The sequence below is a fragment of the Felis catus genome, chromosome A2 (genome assembly GCF_018350175.1).
Source record: "Felis catus isolate Fca126 chromosome A2, F.catus_Fca126_mat1.0, whole genome shotgun sequence".
Classification (NCBI taxonomy): Eukaryota; Metazoa; Chordata; class Mammalia; order Carnivora; family Felidae; genus Felis; species Felis catus.
The window spans coordinates 8,032,176-8,056,956 of record NC_058369.1 but is presented as its reverse complement, the minus strand read 5'-3'; the positions used below and the strand labels follow the sequence as shown (position 1 = coordinate 8,056,956).

Genomic DNA, 24,781 nt, shown 5'->3' with positions numbered 1-24,781 from the left:
CCCTACCTTGTCATATTCTTCTAATCCCAGACACTTCTCCAGCACTCTGCCTACCTCTTAGCCCCAGTACCAAATTAAAATGTATGTTTAAAATTCTAAAACAACAACAACAACAAAACACAAACAAAACCCACTAGGATCTCAATCAAAATACTCTTTCCTGTGACCTGTTTCTGTCTTTCTGGTTTCTTTGGGGATTTCTTTTTTTTCTTTTTCTTTTTTCTTTATTTATTTTGAGAGAGAGAGCGCACAAGTGGGGAAGACGCAGAGAGCGAGGGAGAGAATCCCAAACAGGTTCTGCACTGTCCGCACAGAGCTCACCTCGGGGCTCGAACTCACAAACCGTGAGATCATAACCTGAGCTGAAGCCGGATGCTTAACGGACTGAAGCCACTCAGGCGCCCCTCAGTGTGGATTTCTTTTCATTTATCCCATTTGAGAGTCCTTGACATTCTTGGCTCTGGTCATTAGAGTCTGCCCATAATTTTGGAAGTTCTGTTATCCTCTCTTGGAAGAGCTGCACTTGCCTCAAACAGCCTAACACAGGCAGCCGAGAGCAGGATAGGAAATGCTGGGGTGTTGCCCCCGGTGAGAAGAGATTCCCCCAGCTGGGGGCTAAGGGTGAGCAAACCCTATGTGCCCGGTTGCACCAGTATGGAGTGGAGTTGCCATCTCACTGAACTGGTAGAAGGCAGGGAGGTAGAAGATATCAAATACTGGAAACGCTCACTATTGTAAGTGACTTTTCTCATAGATTTTCTTGAATAGTTGATTCCTCATTTACTGTATGCCTTTAGAACCCCTTCCAGAGACTTTAAATGGTTGTTATTTTAATACTTTCCCCCAGTTTTCACTGGGGAGGGGATCTGGGAAGATCGTCCTACTAACACGCAGAAAAAAATTCCCTTTTAATAGTTCTGGATCTTTGCATTTCCCAAATATTAAATATATTTTTAATGTTTATTTATTCTTGAGGGAGACAGAGTGTGAGCGGGGGGAGGGGCAGAGAGAGAGGGAGACCCAGGATCCGAAGCAGACTCCAGGCTCCGAGCTGTCAGCACAGAGCCTGACGTGGACTCAAACCCACAAACCGTAAGATCATGACCTGAGCCGGTTAGATGCTTAACCTACTGAGCCACCAGGCGCCCCTAAATATTAAATACATTTGAAATATTACATACATCAGGGGCGCCTGGGTGGTGCAGCCGGTTAAGCATCCGACTTCAGCCAGGTCACGATCTCGCGGTCTGTGAGTTCGAGCCCCGCGTCAGGCTCTGGGCTGATGGCTCGGAGCCTGGAGCCTGCTTCCGACTCTGTCTCCCTCTCTCTCTCTGCCCCTCCCCCATTCATGCTCTGTCTCTGTCTCAAAAATAAATAAATGTTTAAAAAAAATTTTTTTAAAAAGAAATATTACATACATCAAATCATTATTCTGTACACTTAAAACGAATACGGGGGCGCCCGGCTAGCTCAGTCAGAACGAACGACTCTGGATCTCAGGGTCATGAGTTTGAGGCTCACATTGGCACAGAGTTTACTTAAAATAAATAAGTAAATAAATAAATAAAACTAATACAATGTATGTGTCAATTATATCTCAATAAAATGGGGGGGGATCTCTTAGCCAATGTGAAAAAAGCTTAAAATGGTAAATTTTCTATATTTTCCACAGTAAAAAATTTATATAAAAAAATGAAAACATATACACACACAAAAAAACACATTAAATGTAACAAAAATTTAGAAAACAGCGGCGTGTAATAAGCCTTCCTTATGATTCAAACATATATATATAATATATTTTTTTTACATTTATTTTAAAAAGCAAGAGAGTGGGAGAGCGCACGATCAGAGGAGAGGGGCACAGGGAGAGAGAGACAATCTTATCAGGCTCCATGCTCAGTGTGGAGCCCGATGCAGGGCTTGATCCTACGACCCTGGGATCATGACCCGAGCCGAGATCAAGAGGTTCAACCCACTAAGCCACCAAGGTGCCCCATGATTCAATTTTAATTAAATAAGCTTATTTAAAGTTTTAAAATAGATAATAATGGGGCACCTGTTTGGCTTAGTTGGTAGAGCATGCGACTCTTGATCTTGGGGTCATGGGTTCAAGACAGAGATTGGGTGTAGAGAATACTTTAAAAGAATAATTAATAACTAAATAAAAAAGATAATATATAACCACATAGTTTAAAAAATATGGATAAAATGTATACTGTGAATTACTACATTTCCCACTCCTGTCCCCTGTCAAAACAGTTCTTACCCCTTAATATTAGGTAACGTTTGGTATTTATTCATTCTTGTCTATACTCACATTTATCAGCATGTATTAGCAGATATGTATTTTCTTACTGTTGCTGTCATATTTATTGATTCACTTAGATATACTAATGGAGGGTTTTTTCTTAATCTTCTAGAAGCTTTAATACTTCAACACTTTTTTTAAGTTTATTTATTTTGACAGAGAGAGAAAGTGTGCAAGTTGGGTAGGGGAAGAGACAGACAGAGAGAGAATCCCAAGCAAGCTCCACACTGTCAGTGCAGAGCCTGACACGGGGCTCGAACTTCAAACAGTGAGATCATGACCTGAGTTGAAATCAAGAATCAGACGCTTAATCGACTGAGACACCCAGGCACCCTGTGTTTTTGTTGTTATACATGGCCCTGCTGTGGGTGGCTTAGTCAGTTAAGCATCTGACTTTGGCTCAGGTCATGATCTCACCCTTCATGAGTTTGAGCCCCATATCGGGCTCTGTGCTGACAGCTCAGAGTCTGGAGCCTGCTTCAGATTCTGTGTCTCCCTCTCTCTCTGCCCCTCGCCCGTTCATGCTTTGTCTCTCTCTGTCCCAAAAATAAAATAAAAAACGTTGAAAAAAAATTAAAAAAAATAAATAAATAAATTTTTTTAATTTCAGAATGTGGGGCCCCTAGGTGGCTCAGTCGGTTAAGCATCTGACACTTGATTTCAACTCAGGTCATGATCTCTGTGCTGACACTGTGGAGCATGCTTGGGATTCTCTCTCTGCCTCTCCCCTCCTCACGCTCTCTCTGTCTCAAAGTAAATACATAAACTTAAATTTTTTTTTCAGAAAGCATAAAAAGGCTTTATCGATCCTTGTATCCTTTTAGTGTTTCTTCCTGCAAACTGAAGCAAATATAAAGTTAAATACTGGTGGGGCGCCTAGCTGGCTCAGTTGCTGGAACATGAGACTTTTGATCTTGGGGTCATGAGTTTGAGCCTCGCGTTGGGTGTGGTGCCTACTTAAGAACATAAATAAGCAATTTTAAAAAATAAAGTTAAATGCATATATTTATCCCTTTTTACATGAAAGGAGACCTTTGGTAGTTACACTTGGGGGAGGCACCTTGCTTTTCGTCTACACCCTGGAGGCCATCCCATGTCAGTACATACTCTCTTTGTTTGTTTTTTTTTTAACTTTTTAAAATGTTTATTCTTGAGAGAGAGACACACACAGAGCGTAAGTGGGGGAGGGCAGAGAGAGACAGAGAGAGAGAGAGAGAGAGAGAATCCAAAGTAGGCTCCAGGCTCTGAGCTGTCAGCATAGAGCCCAATGCAGGCTCAAACTCACGAACCACGAGATCATGGCCTGAGCCGAAGTTGGAGCTTACCTGACTGAGCCACCCAGGTGCCCCCCCCCCTTTTTCTAATGTTTATTTATTTTTGAGAGAAAGAGTGGGGGAGGGGCAGAGAGAGAGGGAGACAAAGGATCCAAAGTGGGGTCTGCCCTAACAGCACAGAGCCCGACGCGGGGCTCGAACTCACATACCGCGAGATCATGACCGACCACCAACGTCTTATGGAGTCTCCTGTTTCTTCTCACTTGAGTGATGAGTAATCTCCTGCTTCTACAAACAAGGCAGCAACAAATAATCTTGCATTTAAGTCATTTCACGTGGCAGCGGGTACAATTTCAGGAAGAATTTCCAGCATCCAGATGACGGGGCCGACGGCCCCGGACCGACGGGGGGTAGTATAAGATCCTACCAGATGCCCTCCGTAGGCTTGTGACATGTGCTCCTGCACCAGCAGGCAGTACCTGGGCGTGCCCGTTCCCCTACAGTTTTTCTGACACAATTCCACCTGCCCCCTCGTCAGGAGAATCCAGTGCTCAGGCCTTGACCGCGTACTTCTGCCGTGGGTACAGCTGCTCCTTCTGCTGCTTCCTGGTCTTCGGGTGTGATGTCATGTGTCTTCTGGGGCCCCAGACCCAGGGGCTTGTGCTTCTTACCCTTGGAGAATTCCCTGAGGTTCTCTTCCTGAGTCTGGCTGATGATGGCGAGAGCACGGGCAATTGAGTTGCCGAGAACTCTGGCAGCACGAGGCACCGCTGCCACTAAGGGAAAGAGCCATCCTCCTGATCTTTGTTTTAATTATTTTTTTTTAGTTCCCTCAAATAATAATAATATGATGATGATTTTTTAAGAGCCAACACTGTCAACACCGTTGGAGCAGGTTCTCACGGGTGCCAGTTTTCTGGTAAGCCCTATAATGTCATCACTTCTCACAGTGCGGTGAGGTGGGTACCGTTATCATTCCCATTTTATGAATGAAGAAACCGAGGGAGAGACATTTACTGACTTGCTCGTGGTCACATGAGTAGTAATCAAGGAACAGGAATTGAAATGGTAGTTTTGTCTGAGCTCTGTAAAGCCACCCACCCTCTTAGACAGCTTCTCTTCCTGAAGGAGAAGGCAGTATTAGGGATTGCAGCATAGAGCAGGGGGGGAAAGGTTACAAACAGGAATCTTGGAGGGGGGATTCAGGCATCCCCACTCATTAGTCAGGTGGCTTTGGTAAGGTGATGCCACTCTCTGAGTATCACTTTCTTCCTTTTTAAATTGGGACAGAGGGTCATTATGATGGGATACAGGGGCCAGCACACTGTTAAGTGCTCAAATACACACATGAATATACATGTAATAAACATGATGAAGTGTCCACTCTGTGTCAGACTCTGTTTTCACTGCTGGCCAACACAACAGTGAACTAGGGGACAAAAATCCATGCCCCGGATATGCAAACAAGAAAAATAAGTAAAAGATGTATCTCAGATGGAGATAAGTACTAGGAAATAGAGAAGAGGAGGAAAGGGTTGGGAGGTGACTATTTTTTTTTTTTATAAGTCATCTCTGTGCCTAATGTGGGGCTCAAACTCAAGATCCCAACATCAAAAGTCATATGTTCTACTGACTTAACCAGCCAGGAGCTCCTGGGGAGGTGACTATTTTAAGTAGCCTGGTCAGGACCAGAATCACTGAGTGAGATGTGAGTTAATGCCTGAAGGAGAGGAGGGAGGAGCCATGAAAAGATCATGAGGGGCACCTGCTGGCTCAGTTGGTGGAGAGTGCTCTTGATCTCGGGGTTGTGATTTCAAGTCCCACGTTGGCTGTAGAAATTACTTAAAATCTAAAAAAGAGAAGAAAGAAGAAGGAGAAGGAGAAGAAAAGAAAAAGTCTCAGAGCATTTCAGGCAGTGGGAACAGTGAGGGCAAAGGCCCTGAGGTGGGGGAATGTGTCTGGATTGTTTGCAATGCAGCGGTGAGGTCAGTGTGGCTGGAGGGAGTGAGGGTGGCTGGAGGGAGATGAAGGTGAGAGGGTCACAGCTCCAGGTTCTGCAAGGCCTCTGGTTTGCAATTAGCTTTCCTCTGAGGTAGATGGGAGGGTGGGGCTTTTTCGGCGGAGGGTGGAGTGAAGCAAGCTCTATTACCAAGAGGTAAACTGGGGTGTGGAGGTGGGCGCTGCTTAGATTTATTTACATCTGCTTACGGGGTTTCAGCGCGGCTCAGCAAGGAAGACTGGGGGGCGCCAGAAGGCCGCCACTATTTGAGAGGCGCTGGGAGCGCGGCTTCAGAACGCTGGACAGCGCCACGCGCGTTGCCGGGAGACCAGGGAAGCTCCGGCGGGCGCTCAGGGCGGAGCTTTGGGAAAGCGTCCTTTTTCCAGCCTCTAGCTGTGAGCGCCCGGCGGGAGACACCTCTGGGGCGTAGTCGTGGGCCGAGCCTGCAACAGCATCCAATTGAAGTTTGCGGTCTCCCTCACAAGGGCGCGGTGTCTTAGGGCGGTGACTGCAGACTGTATAATACTTTTTGTTCCAAACGGTGCCTACTGAATGGGCATAAGAGGGGCGAGCGGTGTGCACCCGGCGGACCTAAGGGCAAATAGGCGGTTTGGTAAAGGACGTGTTCACGGCGGCCAGAGTGGGCCGGCTTCTGCGCCCCTTGCCCAGGTTCGAGAGACCTGGCTGGCTGGCGGGGGTTCTCAGCAGATCTAACTTCCCCTTTCCTGGGATCGCCACAGCTGCCCAGGGAAGCCTCCAAAATCGGGAATTAGGTAGTTGGCCTTAAGAAGCTGGTACTGAGGAGCGCCTCGGTGGCTCAAGTCGGTTAAGCGCCCTACTCTTGATCTCACCTCAGGTCTGGATCTCAGGCTAGTGGGTTCAAGCCCCAACTTTGGCTCCGCAGAAGGCGTGAAGGCTTCTTAAAATAAAAACACGCCCCCCAAAAACCTCAAACAGTGGTTACTGAAGCCTTGGGACCCTGAAGAGCAGGAGTCGTGAGATTTTGGGGCACAGAGTGGGGAATGCAGAGCCTCTGGAAAGAGGAGTAAGGGGGGGTTGAATACCTCTGTCGTTGAAGTAGGCTACTTGGAGCCTGGTGTTGGTGGTTGTCCTAGAAGGACAGAGTTTGTTTTCTCTGGTTTATCCAGCCAGGGATGAGGGCTATCTTTCCATGACATTCTCACTGCAACAGCCCGGTGCCAAGTAGGCTAAGCTTAGCTGCCAGCTTCTTGGGAAATGCTGGGAAGGGCATGGGTCCAGGACGTACGACCCCCAGAGAACGACTTCCATGGTGGCACCTTAGACTTTTCTGTTTGTCTCCCAGTAACGGTAACAGAGTAGGGACCCTCGACTTCCTGTGGCCCGAGGCAACGCAATGCCCCTCTCTGGGCCAGTCTGCTCTGTCTGGAACTTGCAGTCATTACCCCTTGCGGGTCTAGAGGGCTTTCCTCACCTAGTCCAATAGACTATCACCTAAACCGCCCTGAACCTCAGCCCCGACGTCCCAAAATTCAATCAAGCCTCTTTGCTGGTTACCTGACCTCCATTCTCACCTCTCCCACACACCTGTTCTTTGCCCAACAAAGGACTGCTCTGAAGCATGACTGAGCCTGGGTTCTTCCCAGCTCAGAATCTTTCCATGCATGGTTCCCCACTGCCCTCAGGATAAAGGTCTGAATTCCACTGCTTGGCTGTCAAGGCCTTGTACTGGTTGCCCCCCGCTGACATCTCCATCTTGCAACCCCACACTTACCATCTTGCAACAAGAATGCTTCGCTCGCCTGACTTCATCTCTCTGAAGTCCCCTCTCACCACCCAGCTGAACTTCTGTGCACGGTGTTCCTCTGCATGGCATAAACTGTGCCCACCCGCCCTAACATACCTGGTTCCATTTAACTGTCCTGTCTCAAAACACAGGTCTTTCCCGGCACTCCCTGCACCAGCTAGGACAGGGCCCTCTTGGTACCAGGAAGCCACAGGAGAGCAGGGTCCAGGTTCATATTCCCAGCACCTTGCAAAGGACTGATATCCAAGCAACTCTGCTATATTCTCAGCACCTATTACCGGACCCATACATAAGCAATACCCAATAAATACATGTGCAGTGAATGCAACAATGAACACATGAAGTTTCCGTTTATTCTGGGATGGGTTAGAATGAGTATCCAGGCCAAGGCTTGCTGGTGGGTGGCCCAAGATTGTGTCCAGAAGTCTCAGGAGAGGCCTGCAAAGGGCACAGACAGTGTGGGGCGGGCTCACACCTGGAGACTGACTGAGTCCTGAGGCTGAGCCCAGCTGGACCAGGCCAGTCCCTAGGGGCGGAACAGGCCATGCTGACCACTCAAGAACGGTCAGTGGTCAGAGGAACAGTGCATGTTTCCCTGCCAGAGTGGAGGCAGCTGGGTGTTGACTTCCAGGTGAGACTGGACCCCACTCCAGAGGGACAACCAGGACCCTAGTGATTCTGCTCAATGCAGAAAGGTGGAAATACTGGATGTGCCCCACTACTGCTTAGAGGGCCCCTTTGGTCCTAGGTCTCAACCACCCCACACCTCCCCGTGGGATCATCTGAAAATCCCTGCAAAGCTCTGCCCCTGTGACGTCACCTCAGCCCACCACACACGGCCAGCTGTTCCCTCAGTAGAGGTCTTTCTCCTTTCCTCCCTCCAAAAGCATCCTGAGCCCTCTGGGGTGGTGTCCAGTCCCAGGTCCCTGACACTCATGGTCTATCCACCAAATAACCCTATCCTGATCAACTTGCTAAGCTTGTGGGCCCACTGGCTCTTCCTGCTGATGCTCCTGGTGATCTCCACTGGTGACTGAAAGACGTGTGTCACCATCCTCTCTGGCAGCACGCGGACCGAAGCATCTCTCTGTTGCCTACCGTGTCCCTGGCTGAGGAGGACCCAGAGAAGCATCTGAGAACCTCCTCCAGGCTGGCTTCCTGGGCTTGGAGGGCAGCAGGCTGGAAAGGATTCGATCAGCTTTGAATGGGTGACAGGCCAGCACCCAGGTCTTCTCCATGCTCATGGTGTCAGCCACACCTTCCTGAACCCAGCTCCCTGGGGTGGCAGTCCTGAAGGCGGAGATACTGTTCCTGGTCGGCTACACCACAGTGCCATTAGCACCAATGAAGTCCCCAAGCAGTTGGGATGCCAAGGCACGTGTGCTCATGAGCTGTCGCTTCAGGACAGGCACTGGCCATGCTGACCGTGGTGATCCTGGCTGTGGTCAACAAACTCCCAGGGCTGTTCTAGCAGCATGGGATGAAGTCTTCACCCAATGCTTTTGCAGGCTGTTGAATAATGTTCTCCCAAAAACATACATCCAACTCCTAAGTGCCAATACCTATGAATGTGAAGGATCTTGGGATGTGCTCACCCACGATTAGGGTGGACCTGAAATCCAAGGATTGGTGTCCTTGTAAGAAGGAGATCTGAGACATTAAGAGGCTCTCAGGGAGGTCATGTGAAGGTGGAGGCAGAGACTGGAGGAATGCAGTCACAAGCCAAGGAATGCCCAGAAGTCACCAGAAACTAGATGAAACAAGGAAAGATCCTGCTTCTCAGATACTGCTTTCTCCTTGGCAACGAAAGTCTCTCAGGTCAGTAACACTTGTCCTGGCTTTGGGAGCACTCAGGCCAGGCCCAGGGACTCGGACCAGCATTCCTCAGCGACCAGCAACCTGGAGATCTGCCGTTTTTCACAAGAACATGGCACCAAGTAACAGCTCCCTGAGGTCTCCACATCAAGGTGGCCTGGGAGTTTTCTCCAATGCCTTCGAGATTCTTGCCCTTGTGAAGGGTCTACATTCAGAAACTTCAATGTGGTGGTGGTCACTGCTTGGGAAACTGATGGCGAGGAAACCTGAGCTGAGAATACAGGCCCATAGCTTGAAGGCATCCGGAGGTGGGGCGGGGGGACGTTCTTCCCCGTGGGTTCCGGAGTGGTGCAGGCCCCACCCACAGCCTGGATCTTCTCATTTCAACACAGGGTCCCAATGATCTCCTTTTCCCAGCCCCTGGAGGTGTCCAGGAGAGATGGGTCATGGACATATCATATCCCATCGAAGTCTGTGTTGGGACCCATCCCTAAGGCCTGTCTCTCGTCTCTATTAGTGCACATGCACACACACATCCGGTGTACTGCAGGCCACCCTGGTGCTTGCACTGTGGACTGCCTCTTGGGTGGGCATCACACCATCCCTCCCTCTCCCCACGCTGGACCACTGGTATCTGGGTCCTCCTCTGCTCCAGCAGAAGGCCAAATTCTTCCCATATTTTTTTTCTTTTTAAGTGCAGAACACCTTTCTTCCACCTCTCCAAGGCGAATCTTCATCCTTTGAAGGCACACTGGATTTTCTGCCTCAGCTGAGGAGTTCTGAATCGAGAATGGTTTGCTCTTCTCCCCAAGGCTATGGTTCATCAAGCACAGGAGGCCAAGGACTGCCTGCAGTTCAGAATTCGAATGATGCCTGGTCTGAGGGATAGCAGAGAGATGGGAAGAGGAGAAGGGTCCCTGCAGACGTGCAGCCCAGACTCACTGGAGAGGCTCTTCCCAGACAGAGTCGAAGCCTGGGCAAAGGCAAGGACAGTGCCGCCCCCGCCCACCCCCTGGGGCAGGGCCAGAGTGGGGAAAGGCTGCTCTCAGGGCAGGTTTCTCCACCTCCACGTGTCTGACACTTAAGCAGAGCGGTCAGTAGCATCCTTGGCCCCCGCCCACTAGGTGACAAACGTCCCGCAATGCAAAACTGCCTGATTGAGATGCACCACTCCAGGGAAACCTGTTAGAACAGGGCTGGGCGGCTAGAAGGAACCCCGCCTGCACACTCGGAACCTCTGGGCGGGGGGCAGCACCACGAGGCTGCAGCTGTTGGGGACACAAAACCACACCATCCAGACAAGAGAAGGTTCCAGGCTGGGCTTCCCAGATCTTGGGGTGCTTTAGCCAGATTCAACTGGCCTTTTGCAAGTTGGGTTACACGTACCAAACCTATGTAGGTTCCACTCCACGGTGACATGAAACTGTACTTAAAGCTACGCCAGAATTCACGGGGCAAGAAAGCAAGCATGCTGACTTGTGGGAGCAAACCCCTAACAGGAGCGTAGGCCACTCTGCAGACCACCTGGAGCCCCCCGGGACACTGACAAAACAAGACCCCGTGTTACCGGGTTGCTGGCCCTGGCCAACCTTGGAGTGAAGGCATCGAGAGGCCTGGAACTGGGCCCTTGGGTGACGAGGGGCTGTCCTGCCACCCCCGCCCCGCATTCCCATGCTGGGAACAGTGGGGGAACCTGCCCATCACACTGCTGGTGGGTCAGACACCCAGGCCTACGACGGGCGCAGAGTTTTCTTTTTCTTTTATTTGTCTACATTCAGCTTAATTCAGATGTACTGCCTGAATGATCCAGACATACAAAAAAAACCCCACTCTTTCCCACTGGTTTTTAAAATAAAATCTTCACTTATAAAACTGAAACACTAAAGCATTAAAATACAGAAAGCTTGTTTAACTCACTTCACAAAAGCATTAACAGATGATGTATCCCTTCTGGAGCTATTTAAAGACAAACTGAGTTAACGCTAACACCAATTGTAAATAGACAGAGGGATACTTAACTGTAAGAACTCAAACTCTACTCAGACAAAGTTGTAATGGCAACTAACAAACCATCGAAGACACGGAAGTCCCAAACACAGCTAAATAAGGGTCACAGGACGGGTCACGGGAGTGACCAGCTGCACCGCACAACACAGCAATGTGGACAGGTTGGGGCGAGGGGGCCTGGAGGGGCCAGCTGACATGTTAACTGTGATGCATAAAACTGAATCTTACGACGAGGGGGAAGTGCAGAAGGTACAAATCTTCACCCCTCGGGGGGCTTTATCTATACTGGTAGTTCATGCTGTGGTCTGCGTTTCTGCCGTAGCCGCCCTGTGAGGACTGGTAGGAGCTGGGAGGGCCGCTGTAATTCTGGCCGGACCCGGGGGAGTTGTAGTTGGACTGTGACGAGTAGCCTCCTAGGGAAGAGAGGGGTGGGTTAGAGCCAAGGGGCGCGGGGCTTGCCCCGCAGTCAGAGCTCCGGACCACAGCCAACAAACACCCGAGCCACGTGTGCCCACGTGGTGTCCGCGGGTGAGGCCACGGGCGGGGGGGGGGGGCCGCCCGGCCCGTGGGGGGGGGCCCACCCATGGGGGGGGGTGCAGGCACTGCCTTTCCTGCGCTGTCTGGCCTGGTCGTCACCACCACCCTGTGATGTGGACCCACGGACCTCGGTTTGTCAGGGGTGCGGGTGGGCCCGTATGGACAGCAGCAGTGGGAGCTGTATCTGGGGGCTGCCTGAACACAAGGCCGAGCCCAAAGCCCCCGGCCGGAGGGCACACGCCAGACTGGGCCTCAGCCCTGTCAGCGTTTTTCCACACAGGTGCCAGCGTCTTAAGAGCAGGGCAGCATCTGGATGTCTGCTTCTGAAAAGCCGAGAAGCTGGAGGTGTGCCCGCAGCCATGTGCCCACGTCTCTGTCTCCTTGTCCCCGTCCCCACCCCACATGGAAGCCAGATGGCACGTACCGCTGCAGCCCTGCCTACGGTGCCCGCCTGCCCACGCCGGGCGTACGATACCCCTCACCGCCGGACCCCTCCCGAGCCGTGCTGTGCCACCTGCCGATCCAGGCCCACCTTGTTTGCCTTGGTATGAGGAGCCGCCCCCAGAACCTCCGCCGTAGCCCCCGTGTGACCCTGGGTTGTAGGACGACCCGCCTGAGCCGTAGCTGTTCCCGCCGCTCCGGCCTCCACTACCACTGTAGTCTGGGGGAGAGAAGACAGTGCAGTTAAGGGGCCTCGGTGAAGACACAGCTGGGGTGGTCTGGGATCCTTGTGGCCCCGGAAGGGGCAGGCCCCAGGCTGAGACCGCGGGCCTTTGCGTATCCCCCTCGTCCTGGCTGCTTAAATCTGGCACATGTCAGTTCAACTGAGGAGCGCTAGGGGCTGGCCGGAGCACCGCAAGGTCCCCGTGCTCTGGGGCGGCCCGGCCACCAAGTTCTGAGGCCCTGTTCCACGCTGTCTTCCCACCCACTCCTCCAACCCAAGCTTCCCCCCACCTCGGGAAGCACACAGCAGCTTCTCCTCCCACCCACCTGTCACCAGGCACCCAGTGCCCTCCGCCCACACACAGAACAGCTTCTTTAAAGTCCCTGCCCGACCCCGGGGGGGTGCCTGGGAGGCTCACTCAGTTAAGCGTCCCACTCTTGATTTCAACTCAGGTCATGATCTCATGGGTCATGAGATCAAGCCCCACGTGGAGCTCTACACTAACAGTATGGAGCCTGCTCGGGATTCTCGCTCTGTACCTCTCCCGCTTGCGCACTCTCTCGCTCTCTCAAAATACACGTTTAAGGTCCCTGGCCTTCTCGCTGACCAACGTCCCTTCACAGGAAACAAGTGCACATCTACGCTTTCCTACTCCACTGTCAGCACAGCTGCAGCCTGCTGGGTTTGTGCATGAGGTGGAGGGAGAGGTGGAGGGGAGAAGTAGCTCACGCGCCCTCAGGGGCCTGATACAACACGGTCGCCTGAGCCCTGGAGGTCACTTCACGGCAGCTGGCCCAGACTCAGACTCCACCCTTGTGCCCCAGCCTCAACCCACAGGCCTCCTTGGCATAGGAGCCTCCGCTAGGCCTGCCTTCGGAGGAGGAGATGGATGGGGAGGGAAAGGCACGGATCTGGGCCAAGGGAACCCTGCCTCCAGGGCTTCCCTACAGCCCACCCGACAGCCAGCACCGCCCGGCTTCCTTCCAGTCCCTCGGCAAGAGGTCAGGGCAATGCTGAGCTTCCGCCACTCCACGGGATGCGCCGCTGGCCTGGACCCCGGCCAGGCCTCGGGGCCCTGGAAGCCAACTCACTGAATTTGCTCTCGTAGCTGTAGTCTGATCCGCCCCCGCCCCCGGGGGAGCTGTAGGAGTTTGAGTAGGAGGAGTAGTTGCCTTGTCCATGATTATAGCCCTTCTGCTTTCCCTGTGGGGGGCCGTAGTTGCTGTACTGGCCCTGGTTGTAGGACTGCTGCTGGCCTTGGTGGGACTGGTAGCCTGAGCCGTACGAGGGCTTCTGCTGGCCCCCGTGGGGCTGCTTCTTCCCAGCGTGTTTCGGGGGCACTGGTGAGTTGTAGTTGTCGCCTTGGTAGTAGGAGCCGTAGCCAGAGGAGCCACCACCGCCCCCGCCGCCGCCACCACCGGCATTCCCAGAATGCCCTCCGTTGCTGTAGAACTGACCTAAACAGGAAGGCAGCGGGTCAGGCATAGGATGGGGGAGCCGGGGGAGGGGAAAGACAGGGAAGGTCGTGGCTGTGGGTCCTGAAGGCTGACCCGCAAGCCCACTGCCCAGGCCAGGGCAGAGGAATGGAGGTGGGAGGGCGAGGAGCAGTGGCTCCGGTCCTTAAAGCAGCCTGGTTTGGACTGGTCCAGCCTTCAGCTCCACTCACCCATCAGCTGATGACAACAATGGATCTTTGCCAAGCAGCGGCAGGACAGCACGCCAACAGCAGCTTTTGCAGCGGATGTCAACATTACAATGAGATGAGATCCGAGCGCGAGATGACATTCACGACTGTTACCCAGATGTCCCCAACGGTGACAGGGAAAAAAGCAAAGCCCCAGAGAAGCAGCCGGCCACCCCCACCGCCCCCCCCCCCCCGCTGTGCTGGGAAGAGGCTCTGCAGTCACAGGCCTGGGTGACCCCCAGACATTTAATGAGGCCCCTAAACCTGGTTTCATTCCTGGAAGAACTAGTCTGACATGGTTGTTGGAGGAACAAACGGAGACTTGGCCAAATGACCTGGGGCGTCTCTCTGGTGTGACTCGTGCAAACGTGGGGGAAAGGAGACTGGCTAAAAAGTCAGGATCAGAACATCCAGGCTGGGCCTCAAGCTACAGCCTCAGACGGCCCCCCCAGAGGGCCCCTCCTTGTTCCCAGCACAGCTGCCGGGGGCAGGCGGACCGAGCAGGATTGACAAGCGTGCAGGGAGGCCGCCACATTCTCAGACCCTGAAGCTGAGAATGTCACAGTAAGACTCTCCTTTGGTCACCAGGTGTAGATCCCACGAGACAGGTGTGTCCACACCCCACCCCCACCAGACACTCAGGTGGGCCGATGGGGGATGGGTGGGCTAAAGTGCGGTGGGAGGAAGGGGAGGCCGGGGCGTGTGGGTGGCTCTCGAGCCCAGCAGGGCAATCCCCAACGCTCACGTGGGGGCAGCGGAGCTCCTGGCTCCCGGGGCAGGGGTGCCTGCGGGCATGCCTTTGCTTGTCGGTGCTGCCCATCTACAGACAGCCTGGTGCCCCTCCACCCCGCACCGTGCCCAGGGTGAGAGGGAGGGGGAGGGACACTCCCACACAGCCTAGCCTTCCTTCCCACTTAACATCAAGGGTTCCCCGCCTTTTGGGTAGAGTTCTAATTTGGGAGTCATCACGTGCCTTCCACCCACTGGAGATGTGCACCCCACACTGCCATGTCTTGGATTGTTTGAACAAGAATTTGGATAAAACTGATCTGTGACATCAGTTTATTTTCTTCAGGCGGCCTCCTCCACCCCTCCACCCGCCCCCATCACAAAGCCAAAACACCAAGAAGGACATGGCCCACGATGCAAGGGAACAAACATGCGGAGGCCTGGCCAGGAGGCTGGAGGACAGGAGGTCCTCTTCAGACCCCCTCTCAGAACCCCACCACCTCGGCTGCCCCACAGCCTAAACTGAACACCTCCTCGTCCCTCCTCAAGCACAGGAATGAATGAAGACGCCAAGTACTGAGGACTTGTTACTTTAACATGTATTGATTAAAAAAAAAAAAAAATAAAGGGGGGTGGGGGGAGTAGTTTTCAACGTCATTTCAGGATAACTATTTCCTGGTATAAAAAGACATTATTCTCAAACAATAACTTTCTAAAAAAAAAAAAAAAATACATCATGCAAAGTTTTAAAAAGTTTCACTGAATGTTTCAAACCTCTGGGAACAAATTGTATAGTAACCATTTTGACCAGTTTTTACCGAAGAAACGCAAAATCTTGCAAGTCAACTCAAAGACAGGCTTTGCGGCAAAGGCCTGCTGACCGGAGCCCAACCATGCCCTTTCCAAGAAGGACTTCCACTGGGAAACGGGGGTCTCAGCAAAGAATCCCACTGCCTCCGTGTGCCTCTGCACACAGGGAGAAGTCAGGAACTCCAGCCTGCACCCTAAGGTGAGAGGGCAGAAGATTCCAGACCTTCTGGAATCCATCATGGCTGCACACCCAGCAGCACAGGCCCCGCTGAGGCCGGTTCTTCACTGGAGAATTGGGCTACATATTAAGTCTTTCTGCTTAATTCTTTTTAAAGCCCCGTTAAAACCAAACAAAAAACAAACTCTAGAATCCCATGCATTTGCAGCTGTGATTAGGACTTGCAAAATTCCACGTTCTCTCTCCCTCAGAGCCTGTCTGTTTCCTGCACTAATAATGGAAGCACAGTTTTGATACCTTTGAGAGTTCACCTCTAACTAAACCAGCCACGAAATACCGCATTCCCAAACAAGAACCCACCAGAGCATTTACAAAAGGCGGGAGAGGTTAACTTAGCACAATGTACAATTCCCGATGTTCCCCACGTTTTACAAGATTTAAAAAAAAAAAAAAAAAAAAAAGGAAAAAAAAAAAAAAGCCAGTTGCTCTGGATTCAGATGTGATAAAATCGTTTTCATTACTGTCAAAGGCATCAACCAGATTTGGGAATTTGTTAAAATGTTAAAAATTCATACAAAACCTGCTGTAAATTAAGACAAAGGTAGATTAAAATGCATTATTATCTGTCTCTTAAATAAAGTAATGCTTTCCATAAAAAGCAAAGGTGGGCTTTTGCCTTGATGCTGACCAACGCTGGCTCTAGAATTCTGTGCAATTCTGCACAAAAATGCATTCTCTGAAAATTGTTTTCCACTTATTGTGAACTTCAATATGACCAAGTTCAAAGGCAAATCACGATAAAAACTGCCATTGTCTTAAATTCTGCAGGCTAAGAGTTTCAGACAAGCTGCGGTGACAAGCCACGGTTGAGAAACCCAGTGAAGCACAGGGGCACAGCACGGACACTTTGGGTTTTGGAGTTCGAGAAAATTGGAGTAAAAAGTTGATTTTGTGTGCAATACTTTTAGATGCTCTAGGAAGACCCAAAATCATGATAGCCGTAGCAGTCTGTGAAAAAGTCACCTACAAAAGGGGGAGACAGAGCAGAGAAAAAAAATTAGAATTCTTTTGAAAAATGGCACAGAGCGCCACATTTGAAATTCATGTTTTAGATTTCTCTGCTCCTGTAACCCCCCAGTGAAGGCTCCTTCTCAAGACAAGAGCTGTGCACTGTCAGGAAAAGCATAATCACAGGACTGGTGTTTCGCATGGCTTAAAGCAGAGAAATTTAAAATTCTGACTTTTAAGAAATTCTCAAGTCACACAAATACATGTGTTAACATTTAAAGAACACGCTACACTCTTGCAGAATAGGGGCTTGAGGACCGTCTGCCCTAATCACTGGGAAAAGGTGCGAGCCGCTCTTAAATCTCAAGGCGGCTGCTGCTGGTGGGCCGCCCCGTCCCAACTCCGGCGTGGGAGCTCCGCTGTAGCTTCCCCCCAAACCGCAGACAAAGAGAAACACACACTTACTGTAGCCTGCCGTTGCCGAGCTGCCTCCGTACCCATAGCTGCCATATCCGGCGCCTGGAAAGGAACAGACAGGGTTACGGGGTGGAAGGCGGGGCTCCCGCCCCCGCCTCTCCCAGAGTCTCCCGCCGGTCACCCGATCCCAGGGGACCCACACGCTCCCAGGAGCAAGCAGGGCCCGTGGGGACGACACGGGATGAGAGTCCTTACCGGCGTTCATGTAGCCTCCGTGGTTGGCGCCACCAAATCCTCTCCCTCTCCCTCGACCTCGGATGTTCCCTCCTCTTCCCCGCCCTCGGAGGTTGGGGGGCGGGGGCACTTCATTATGCATGGGGCCTCCCATGCCGAAGCCAGGGTTATGTGGCTGCACGGGGAAAGAACGGAGACCGGTTACGTCCACCTCACACCCCAACCACGGGTGAGCTCGTGCCACGGCCGGAGACCACAGGGGCAACGCTTACCTTAGCAGCAAATTTCGGTCCACCTCTCACAGGCACGGGGGCTCTCTTCTTCTTGTTGGCCTCCAGGGCGAGAGGGGCATCGGGGAACAGCTTTTCTAGGGCAGCGAGAGCAGCATATGCTTTTGCCACCTTTTTGTTTGAGCCAGCACCCTGAAACTTCTGTCCATCCACCTCGACCTGGGAAGAACAGACGTGTGTCGGTGTGGCCCGACGCCACCCTCTCCTGTGGCGGGGGGACTCTCCTGGGGGAGCTGGCCGCTCACCTCCATGACGAAGCGCTTGTCGTGGCTGCCCCCGGTCTCGGAGATGAGCTCGTACTTGAGGCCGCGCCTCTTCTCGTTGAGTTCCATAACAGGGTTCTTGCCGTGCTTGGTCAGGATCGGCCCCTGCTGTTTTACGTTCTCAGGGAAAACAGAAAAGAAAACCAAAAAACTCAGCTAAGGGCTTTCCAGCACGTGTAGGAAGGCAGCCACCCCTGAATCATGAAAAGACGCCCTCCACGCTATCTCCCCTGCTCTCTCTCACCACCCTCGCCCCCCCCCCGCCCCCCCCCGGCCTCTGGGAGTCATCCGAGGGCCTCCCAGCAACGGGACTGCCTCCACCTGCATCCGACTTCTGGGGAATGACTTGACTTTGACCCAGGGCTGCCCCACTGCAGCCCTGGGCACTGGGTCAACATCAGCAGGGCCCTCTCGGTCGTGGCTCAAAGGCTCACGCCCAGCTCCCTGTATAGGCTCCTGGACTGGAAGTTACTCTTTTTGGGGAAAATGAGCAGGACCAGCAACCACCCTGGTTTCATAGAACACAGCACTGCCTGCTGCATCCTGTCGGGCACTCCGGCACCCACCACGTGCTCACCTCGGCAGTGGGATCTGAGGGGAAGGTGGTGCTGGGGGTCGAAGCGGCTTCCACCACAGGTGGAGGGGCCACCACGGCCGGCTTCGCTTCCGTTTCCTCGGCCGAGTCCTCCCCCTTGCTGGAGTCTCTGCCTTCAGCCCCAGTAGGGAGGCCCATGTCCTGTAACACCTGCAGGAGGGACACCCGCAGGGCCCCCAGTTAGGGAGGGCTTAGTACCAGGGCCAACCACGCAGCTCTCCCCCCACCCCCTGGGTCCTGAATCAGAAGCTTCTAGGGTGGCATCCAGCAATCCAGAGGGTGTTTTCTCCACTAGCCATCCCACTCCCTTTCCAGCATGAAACTCTGATGCCCAGCCACATCTGGGGACTCTCTGTCAGCCACAACGACAAAGCTATTCTTCCACGTATGATTTGGCACACATTCAAAACTCGACTCCTCTCAATTTTCACGCACCCTCTCTAAGCCTCACGCTGTCCACACTGGGGGTTTCGAGACCGTGTAATGGTTCTGAAGGAGCCCGACACACAGAAGCGCTTCTGTTGTCCTCAGAACAAGCACACGGTGCACAACACTGCTCACCACTTACCTTAACGGCCACATGAAGCTTGGCAGTCTTTTTGGACGGTCCAGAGGCCTCGAATGAGTTGCCATCTACCTCCACAGACATGGTAAAGATGGGGGCGTGGACTGGACCGGTCTGGGAAACCAGCTTATACTGCAGTCCTGGCTTCAGCTGGTTTAGTCTCATGAGAGCATTCATAGCCTGAGGTGGCTCTGCCTTCTCCTCTAGAGAGAGAACACCAACATCATTCTGGACTATTAGCCAACGCTCAACTGGGGAGGAGGAACCGCTGCTGGTGGCCTCCTATGGCACGGCACAGCGGCCCAGGCGCCTGCACAGGCCAAGGCCTCATCTGTGTCGTTCCCGAGTACGTTCACCCCACTTTTTGTTCTACGTCTACGTTACGGTTAGTCATTTCAGGAAAGATCACACCTGAGAAAACTAAAGCCAAAGCGAGCATCTCGTCACTCTGGGATGACTGTTAATTGAGCCAGATGGAAGATACACTAAGGGCTAGAAGTGAATGCTGGTACCTTTCTTCTGAATCTTCTTCTTCTTTTTGCTGGGAGACTTTTCCTCCCCGTCTTCCTCCATCGGGCGTTTCATGGGTGTAATGGCATAGGTGGTGCTGGGGGGGATTTGAACTGAAGGAAGAGATCACGAGAGAAACAGCTGAGAATCCCTCCTGTGCTCTGCGAGGAGTCTGTGCTGCCGCCGCCCAGCCTGGGGCCCAGGCCCCACGGCATGCTTACCTGTGTAGTCCACTGGGTTTTCATTCTTTGGTTTCTTGGGCATCTTAGAAGGCAGAGGGTCCATACCCAGAACTTTATGGAGCTGGCCAAACGCAGCAAGCCGCAGAGCATGCTGGAGAAGGGGAAGAGGACCTGACTTAGCCGCCCTGTGCTCCTCGCCAAAGTGTGTGCGCTTGCTAATACCTTCTGGAAGGGGTGGGAGCTGAGGGGGTTGCTAAGGGTCTCCCCTACAACAGCAAGGGGTCCCCCAACAGCCAGGGGAAGGCCTGACTGCCAGGGCCCAGCCTTGCTGTGGGGGAAGGCCAGCCTGTGACCACCCCCCTCAACAGGAATACAGGAGACCCCAACCTGGGGACTGGTTGCCACACGGAGCCACGTGGTGGGCCTGCAAGGGAAGGACCCTGGAGCAGTCCACACAGCAAATACATCTCCCCGCTGAACTCGGTGTCCAAAAACAGCACTCGAGCAGGCCGAGGGGATAGGCGACAAGCACGCGTGGCGCCAGGGGAAAGAAGCAGCCCAGATTGGGGCGCCCTGTATCAGGCACGATCCCTTCACCTTCGATCCCCAACCTGAGCCTACGAGTCCAGTGGCTACCCTGAAAATACCCAGTAATGGAACTGGAAGCCAGTGATTACAGACTGGGTAAGGGCTCACGTTGGCAATGGCGATGACTATACCTGCGCACTCTGTGTGATATCTTCCCGTTGCTGTCTGTCTAGATGCCCAATAGCATCAGTGGCTTCTTTTTCACAAGGGTCATAAATGCCAGAACCATCTGAAGGCAGGAAACAAGGAAGATATGCAGAGGATTATCTTTTAGCATCTCGGAAGAGTTGTGTTGGCTGAGGGAACCAGGTGCGTTACCCCCCACGCCCCATCCACACCCAGCTCTGGAAAACACGCTGAGCTCGGTGACCCACTCGGCATCCAGCCCATGAGAGAAATAATCCATGTGTCTCAGAGCAAGGAGCTCGCGTGGGAGTGGGTCACCACTGCCCCGGATCCGCCCTGAGTCACAGCTGCGGAGCCGGCACAGGGCTGGATATGATGGTGCAAGAGGGTAGTCACATGCTTCAGTCCTAGGGGGGACACGGGGCTGCTGCTGCCCTAACCCGGTCAAGGGACCCGCCAGGAAGTGGCCTCAATCCCTGTCCTTTCCCTGCAACTTGCAAAGCACAAGGCCCCAACCTGGCATCACGATGCCCGACGCCAGGCACTCCAGCACTCTCCGCAGGGCCTCGCCGGCACCCATGGGTCTGTTGGCTGTGCCGATGGACTTCTCACAAAGAAGCTCGAGGGGCTGAAAGGCAAGACGGACAGTTAACTCCACTGTCCAGAAGGTGGTCAGCCTGTATCGAGGAGCTGTCACTGTGTGTGTGTTTAGGGGGAGGGGGTATCAGAGCACTCCAAGTTCACAAGTTGAGGCTAAACCAAAGACAGGACAACTAGAGCCCAGCTGGGTAACTTTTCCTTAAAGAGATAACCGTTAAATCTTTCAGACTGTAGAAGCCAAGAAGCCAAGACGTGGCCTTTATGTAGGTGCTTGTATTTATTATGTAGCCACTTAAAAATATAAAACCCACTCTCAACTATGGGCTGTAGACAAACAGGCAGCTGGCCAGACTGGCTTATGGGCCCCAGAGTTTGCTGACCCCTTTCCAAGAGCAGCTACAAAAATGCTTCTTCTTGGAGTAGAGCATATCACAGGAAGTGCTACCTGGCCAGCCCTCTCCTTAGGCCAAGCTCTGTGCCCACCACGGGGTGGGGCGGGAGGGGGGGGTTCTGGTCTAGCTCTCATCCCCCACCCAGGGTGTGGCACAAAGTGCTCCCTCAATATATGGCTAGCACAGGGGTGCCTCGGCCATACCCCGAAGCGCCACTCGGGCCCAGTTACCATAACGTACTACTGGGATACGGGAGAAAGTCTCTATGCACACGAACCCCAGATGGCCACGGCTACGAGGTCCTTACCCATCCTCTGAGGGGACCCCAGGTGGGCACGCGGGTACACAGGTCCCTCAGGACCCGGATGACAATGACACACGACTTCAGCCCGTTGGCTCTGGCCTAGAGAACAAAGTACAGGCTCTTTACACCAAGGAACCTCCCTCAACACAAGGCAAACATGAAAAACACGAGTCTCAAGGCGCTACTTTGTCAAGGGTAAACGGTGAACGTTCAAGACCATCAAGTGCATGGTCAGTGGCAACTTCACCAGGTGGACGAGAACAAGGTTACTCTTGGCACAAAGCAGCAGCAGCCCACCTACTCAGTCACAAGCCTCCTCTGGGGGTGTCAAATTTGTCTGTGCGCGCTCCTTTAGCAACTGCACGCCTGCAGGTACTAAGTGCGGCACAGCGATCTTCAATGTTACCGAAACTTTATGGTGAAAGTTAGCCAAGCTAAAACTTAGGAATTCTCTACCAAAAGACAAATAGAAGAACAAAATGCAAACCTGGAACCACTTGGCGTGTCGGAGGGACGCCAAGGCAGCAAGGCATTTCTGCCTGTCCAGAACGTCCGGGGGATCGTTGACTGATAGCGTTTCTATTCATGGATGGAATAAGAAGACAAGGCACAGTTTGACCAAGGGGTTTCTGTCAGGTGGAAAGGGGATGTGGCAGCTTCCTAAAGGGCAGCCGAGGCTCCCAGAATCTCAAGTCCTCTCCACCCTAGACCAGGGAAGGAGAAGCTAGAGTGTGTTTAACTCTGCCCTGAGGAGATCATAAAAATCGGAGGCCCCTCCAAAAAAACAAAAACAAAAACAAAAAACAGTAACAAAAACAAAAGTGGGAAATTACTCTAAAAGGAATAATCCCATGGGGGAGGGGGACAGATAGGTGGATCCTATCTTCTAATAGACGATTACCTTGCTTCCTCCCCATGATCTCCCAATAAATTAGCTATGCTAAAAATTTCAATAGCAAAAAAACACAAAAGCAAAAAAAAAAAACACAAAAAAAACCACCAAAAAACAAAAAAGAAACAACCCTCCCTCCAAAAAAAAAAAAAAAAAAAAACCAAAAAAAGAACCCAAAAATAAAAACAACCAAAATAGGTGGGGGGAGTGGAAATGAACTCCCTCTCTGCTTCCCACAACGGCCATCCCCTGAGGCATCTGCAGCAAAGGGGACCACCTCCGCCCACCAGGCGGGACTGCCCTAGCCCCAGCCCTTGACAGAGAGAGTCCTGTTGGTCAAAGGTCCAGCGTCCCTAAATCGATAATTGGAATCAGGTATCAGAACCAAAGGTAATCAAATAGCAACAAGGGCGCAGAGTGTGAGCCTCTGCTGCAGCAGAACCGGGGCACTGTCACTGCTGCCAGTTGCGTGTCAGGGATTTGGATAAGGCCTGTTACCTTCACTCTGCGGTGTGAGATCTGTGATTAAAAAACATCCGCACGGAAGAGACGCGTGAGGGGCCCTTGGTGGCCTTTGAATGGTGAAAGCATTAGAAGTCTCTGAGGTTTTGGTTTGAAAATCACACAACTGTTGAAAACTTTATCCAAAACTCTGTATCAACTCTTTGCATTTCCATCACGGCAGCTGATAAAAGCAGCCAATGGAAGAGGACAAACCAAGAAGCCCTCGGTTCTGCTGCAACACAAGCTGTTTGCACAACTCCATCGTGATGTTCATGCAGAAACCATCTGGTTGTCTTCCGTAATTTAAAAGCCATAAAATCACCAGGGACACCCTTTTTCAAGGCCAAAGAACGCTCGACAGAAAAACCAAGTTTAACACTGATGAGAACATTCAAGGATTAAGATAAAAATGGTGCAATCCTCTATGAAAAGTGCTACTCACTTTTAGTGCAACCGTTTTGTCAAACTCCCAAGCACTGAAACTGAACGGGAGGTGTGACCTCAGAGTAAAGGTGGTCAAAGCTACACCGGTATCCTTTTATCAAAGCAGTCTAAAACTGAATAGCACATTTGGCTGGCGAGGGAACACCAAGTTTCCAAAGTCCTGCTGGCCTTTCTCAGCCTCCCTACCTCCGGCTAATACTTTCTCCATTTCTTCTCTGACAACAGGGGAGGTCAGGTGGATGGTCAGGGACAATGGAGGCTCTTTTGTGTTTTTTATCACAATCGCAGCATCATCGACAGACTGGAGTATTTCGTACTTGTCTTCTGTAACAGCCTACAAAAGAAAATGCAACTTTCAAAACATACTTCTTCCTCAAGGCTGGCAATCAACAGCTGTATCTGTCTCTGCTGGTTACCATAGCACACATGTCAACTTCTTGGGGTGTGACATGAGAGCAGTGCCTTCATCTAGGGTATCAGGACCTCCCTCTTACTGACTGGGTCTTTAGCCACTTCCTGTGTACTCCGGAGCAGAGGTCTCTACGCAGAGAAACTTTCACGGGGAGCTTTGCAAAACAAAGCTTTAGGTTCTGGGCCAAGGAGACCAAGGGTACGAATCTTTACTTTGTCGCTGGCCAGTTATGTAACTTTGGGCACATCACTTAATCTCATTACGATGTTGGTGTCTAATTTCTAACATGGACTTAGTGACACGACCCACACCAGGAGGCCGCAGGAGGCTCACACGGACACCGCACGGAAAGCACAACACCCAGCAGAGCGGGCATCCACCACCCGTATTTCCATACTGAGATGAGCAGCCATCAGTGTGGGGAAAAAAACTGTGTAGTAAGAGAATTTGTGTCACATTATGCGTTAAGAAAAAAAGCATATGTTTGCTGCAAATGCACGTATCTACAAAAGGGTATGACAACACCCTGGCTTCCACTTTCTCCTTTATACTAGTTTATGAGCCCTGAAGAAGAGAATTCAAGCTTCTATGATTTGTTAGGGAAAACATAAAGGAGGAGGACAGATGCACTCTGGAAAACCTAAAATGGGGTTTCTCCACC

General features: G+C 52.1%; 1 protein-coding gene across 6 annotated transcripts in view; it reads right to left on the bottom strand.

The window, feature by feature from the left end:
* Positions 1–7,701: 7,701 nt before the first annotated feature.
* ILF3 (interleukin enhancer binding factor 3) overlaps positions 7,702–24,781 on the bottom strand; it is a 31,223-nt gene continuing 14,143 nt past the window's right edge. Inside the window, exons 5-20 of one of the 6 annotated variants that reach the window (XM_023245352.2) lie at positions 23,895–24,042; positions 22,356–22,447; positions 21,872–21,967; positions 21,089–21,200; positions 20,578–20,675; positions 19,898–20,009; positions 19,679–19,789; positions 19,170–19,369; positions 18,584–18,751; positions 17,989–18,126; positions 17,726–17,902; positions 17,475–17,628; positions 17,268–17,321; positions 13,485–13,850; positions 12,262–12,390; positions 7,702–11,605 (exon numbers count right to left, since the gene is read on the bottom strand). In XM_023245352.2, the coding sequence (XP_023101120.1) occupies positions 11,469–11,605; positions 12,262–12,390; positions 13,485–13,850; positions 17,268–17,321; positions 17,475–17,628; positions 17,726–17,902; positions 17,989–18,126; positions 18,584–18,751; positions 19,170–19,369; positions 19,679–19,789; positions 19,898–20,009; positions 20,578–20,675; positions 21,089–21,200; positions 21,872–21,967; positions 22,356–22,447; positions 23,895–24,042 (2,292 nt within the window). In that variant the 3' untranslated portion in view covers positions 7,702–11,468. Of the gene's footprint in view, positions 11,606–12,261; positions 12,391–13,484; positions 13,851–15,387; positions 16,818–17,267; positions 17,322–17,474; positions 17,629–17,725; positions 17,903–17,988; positions 18,127–18,583; positions 18,752–19,169; positions 19,370–19,678; positions 19,790–19,897; positions 20,010–20,577; positions 20,676–21,088; positions 21,201–21,871; positions 21,968–22,355; positions 22,448–23,894; positions 24,043–24,781 lie in introns of those variants that run through there. The other 5 variants (XM_023245354.2, XM_045045512.1, XM_045045517.1 and 2 more) reach the window with 5 other exon arrangements.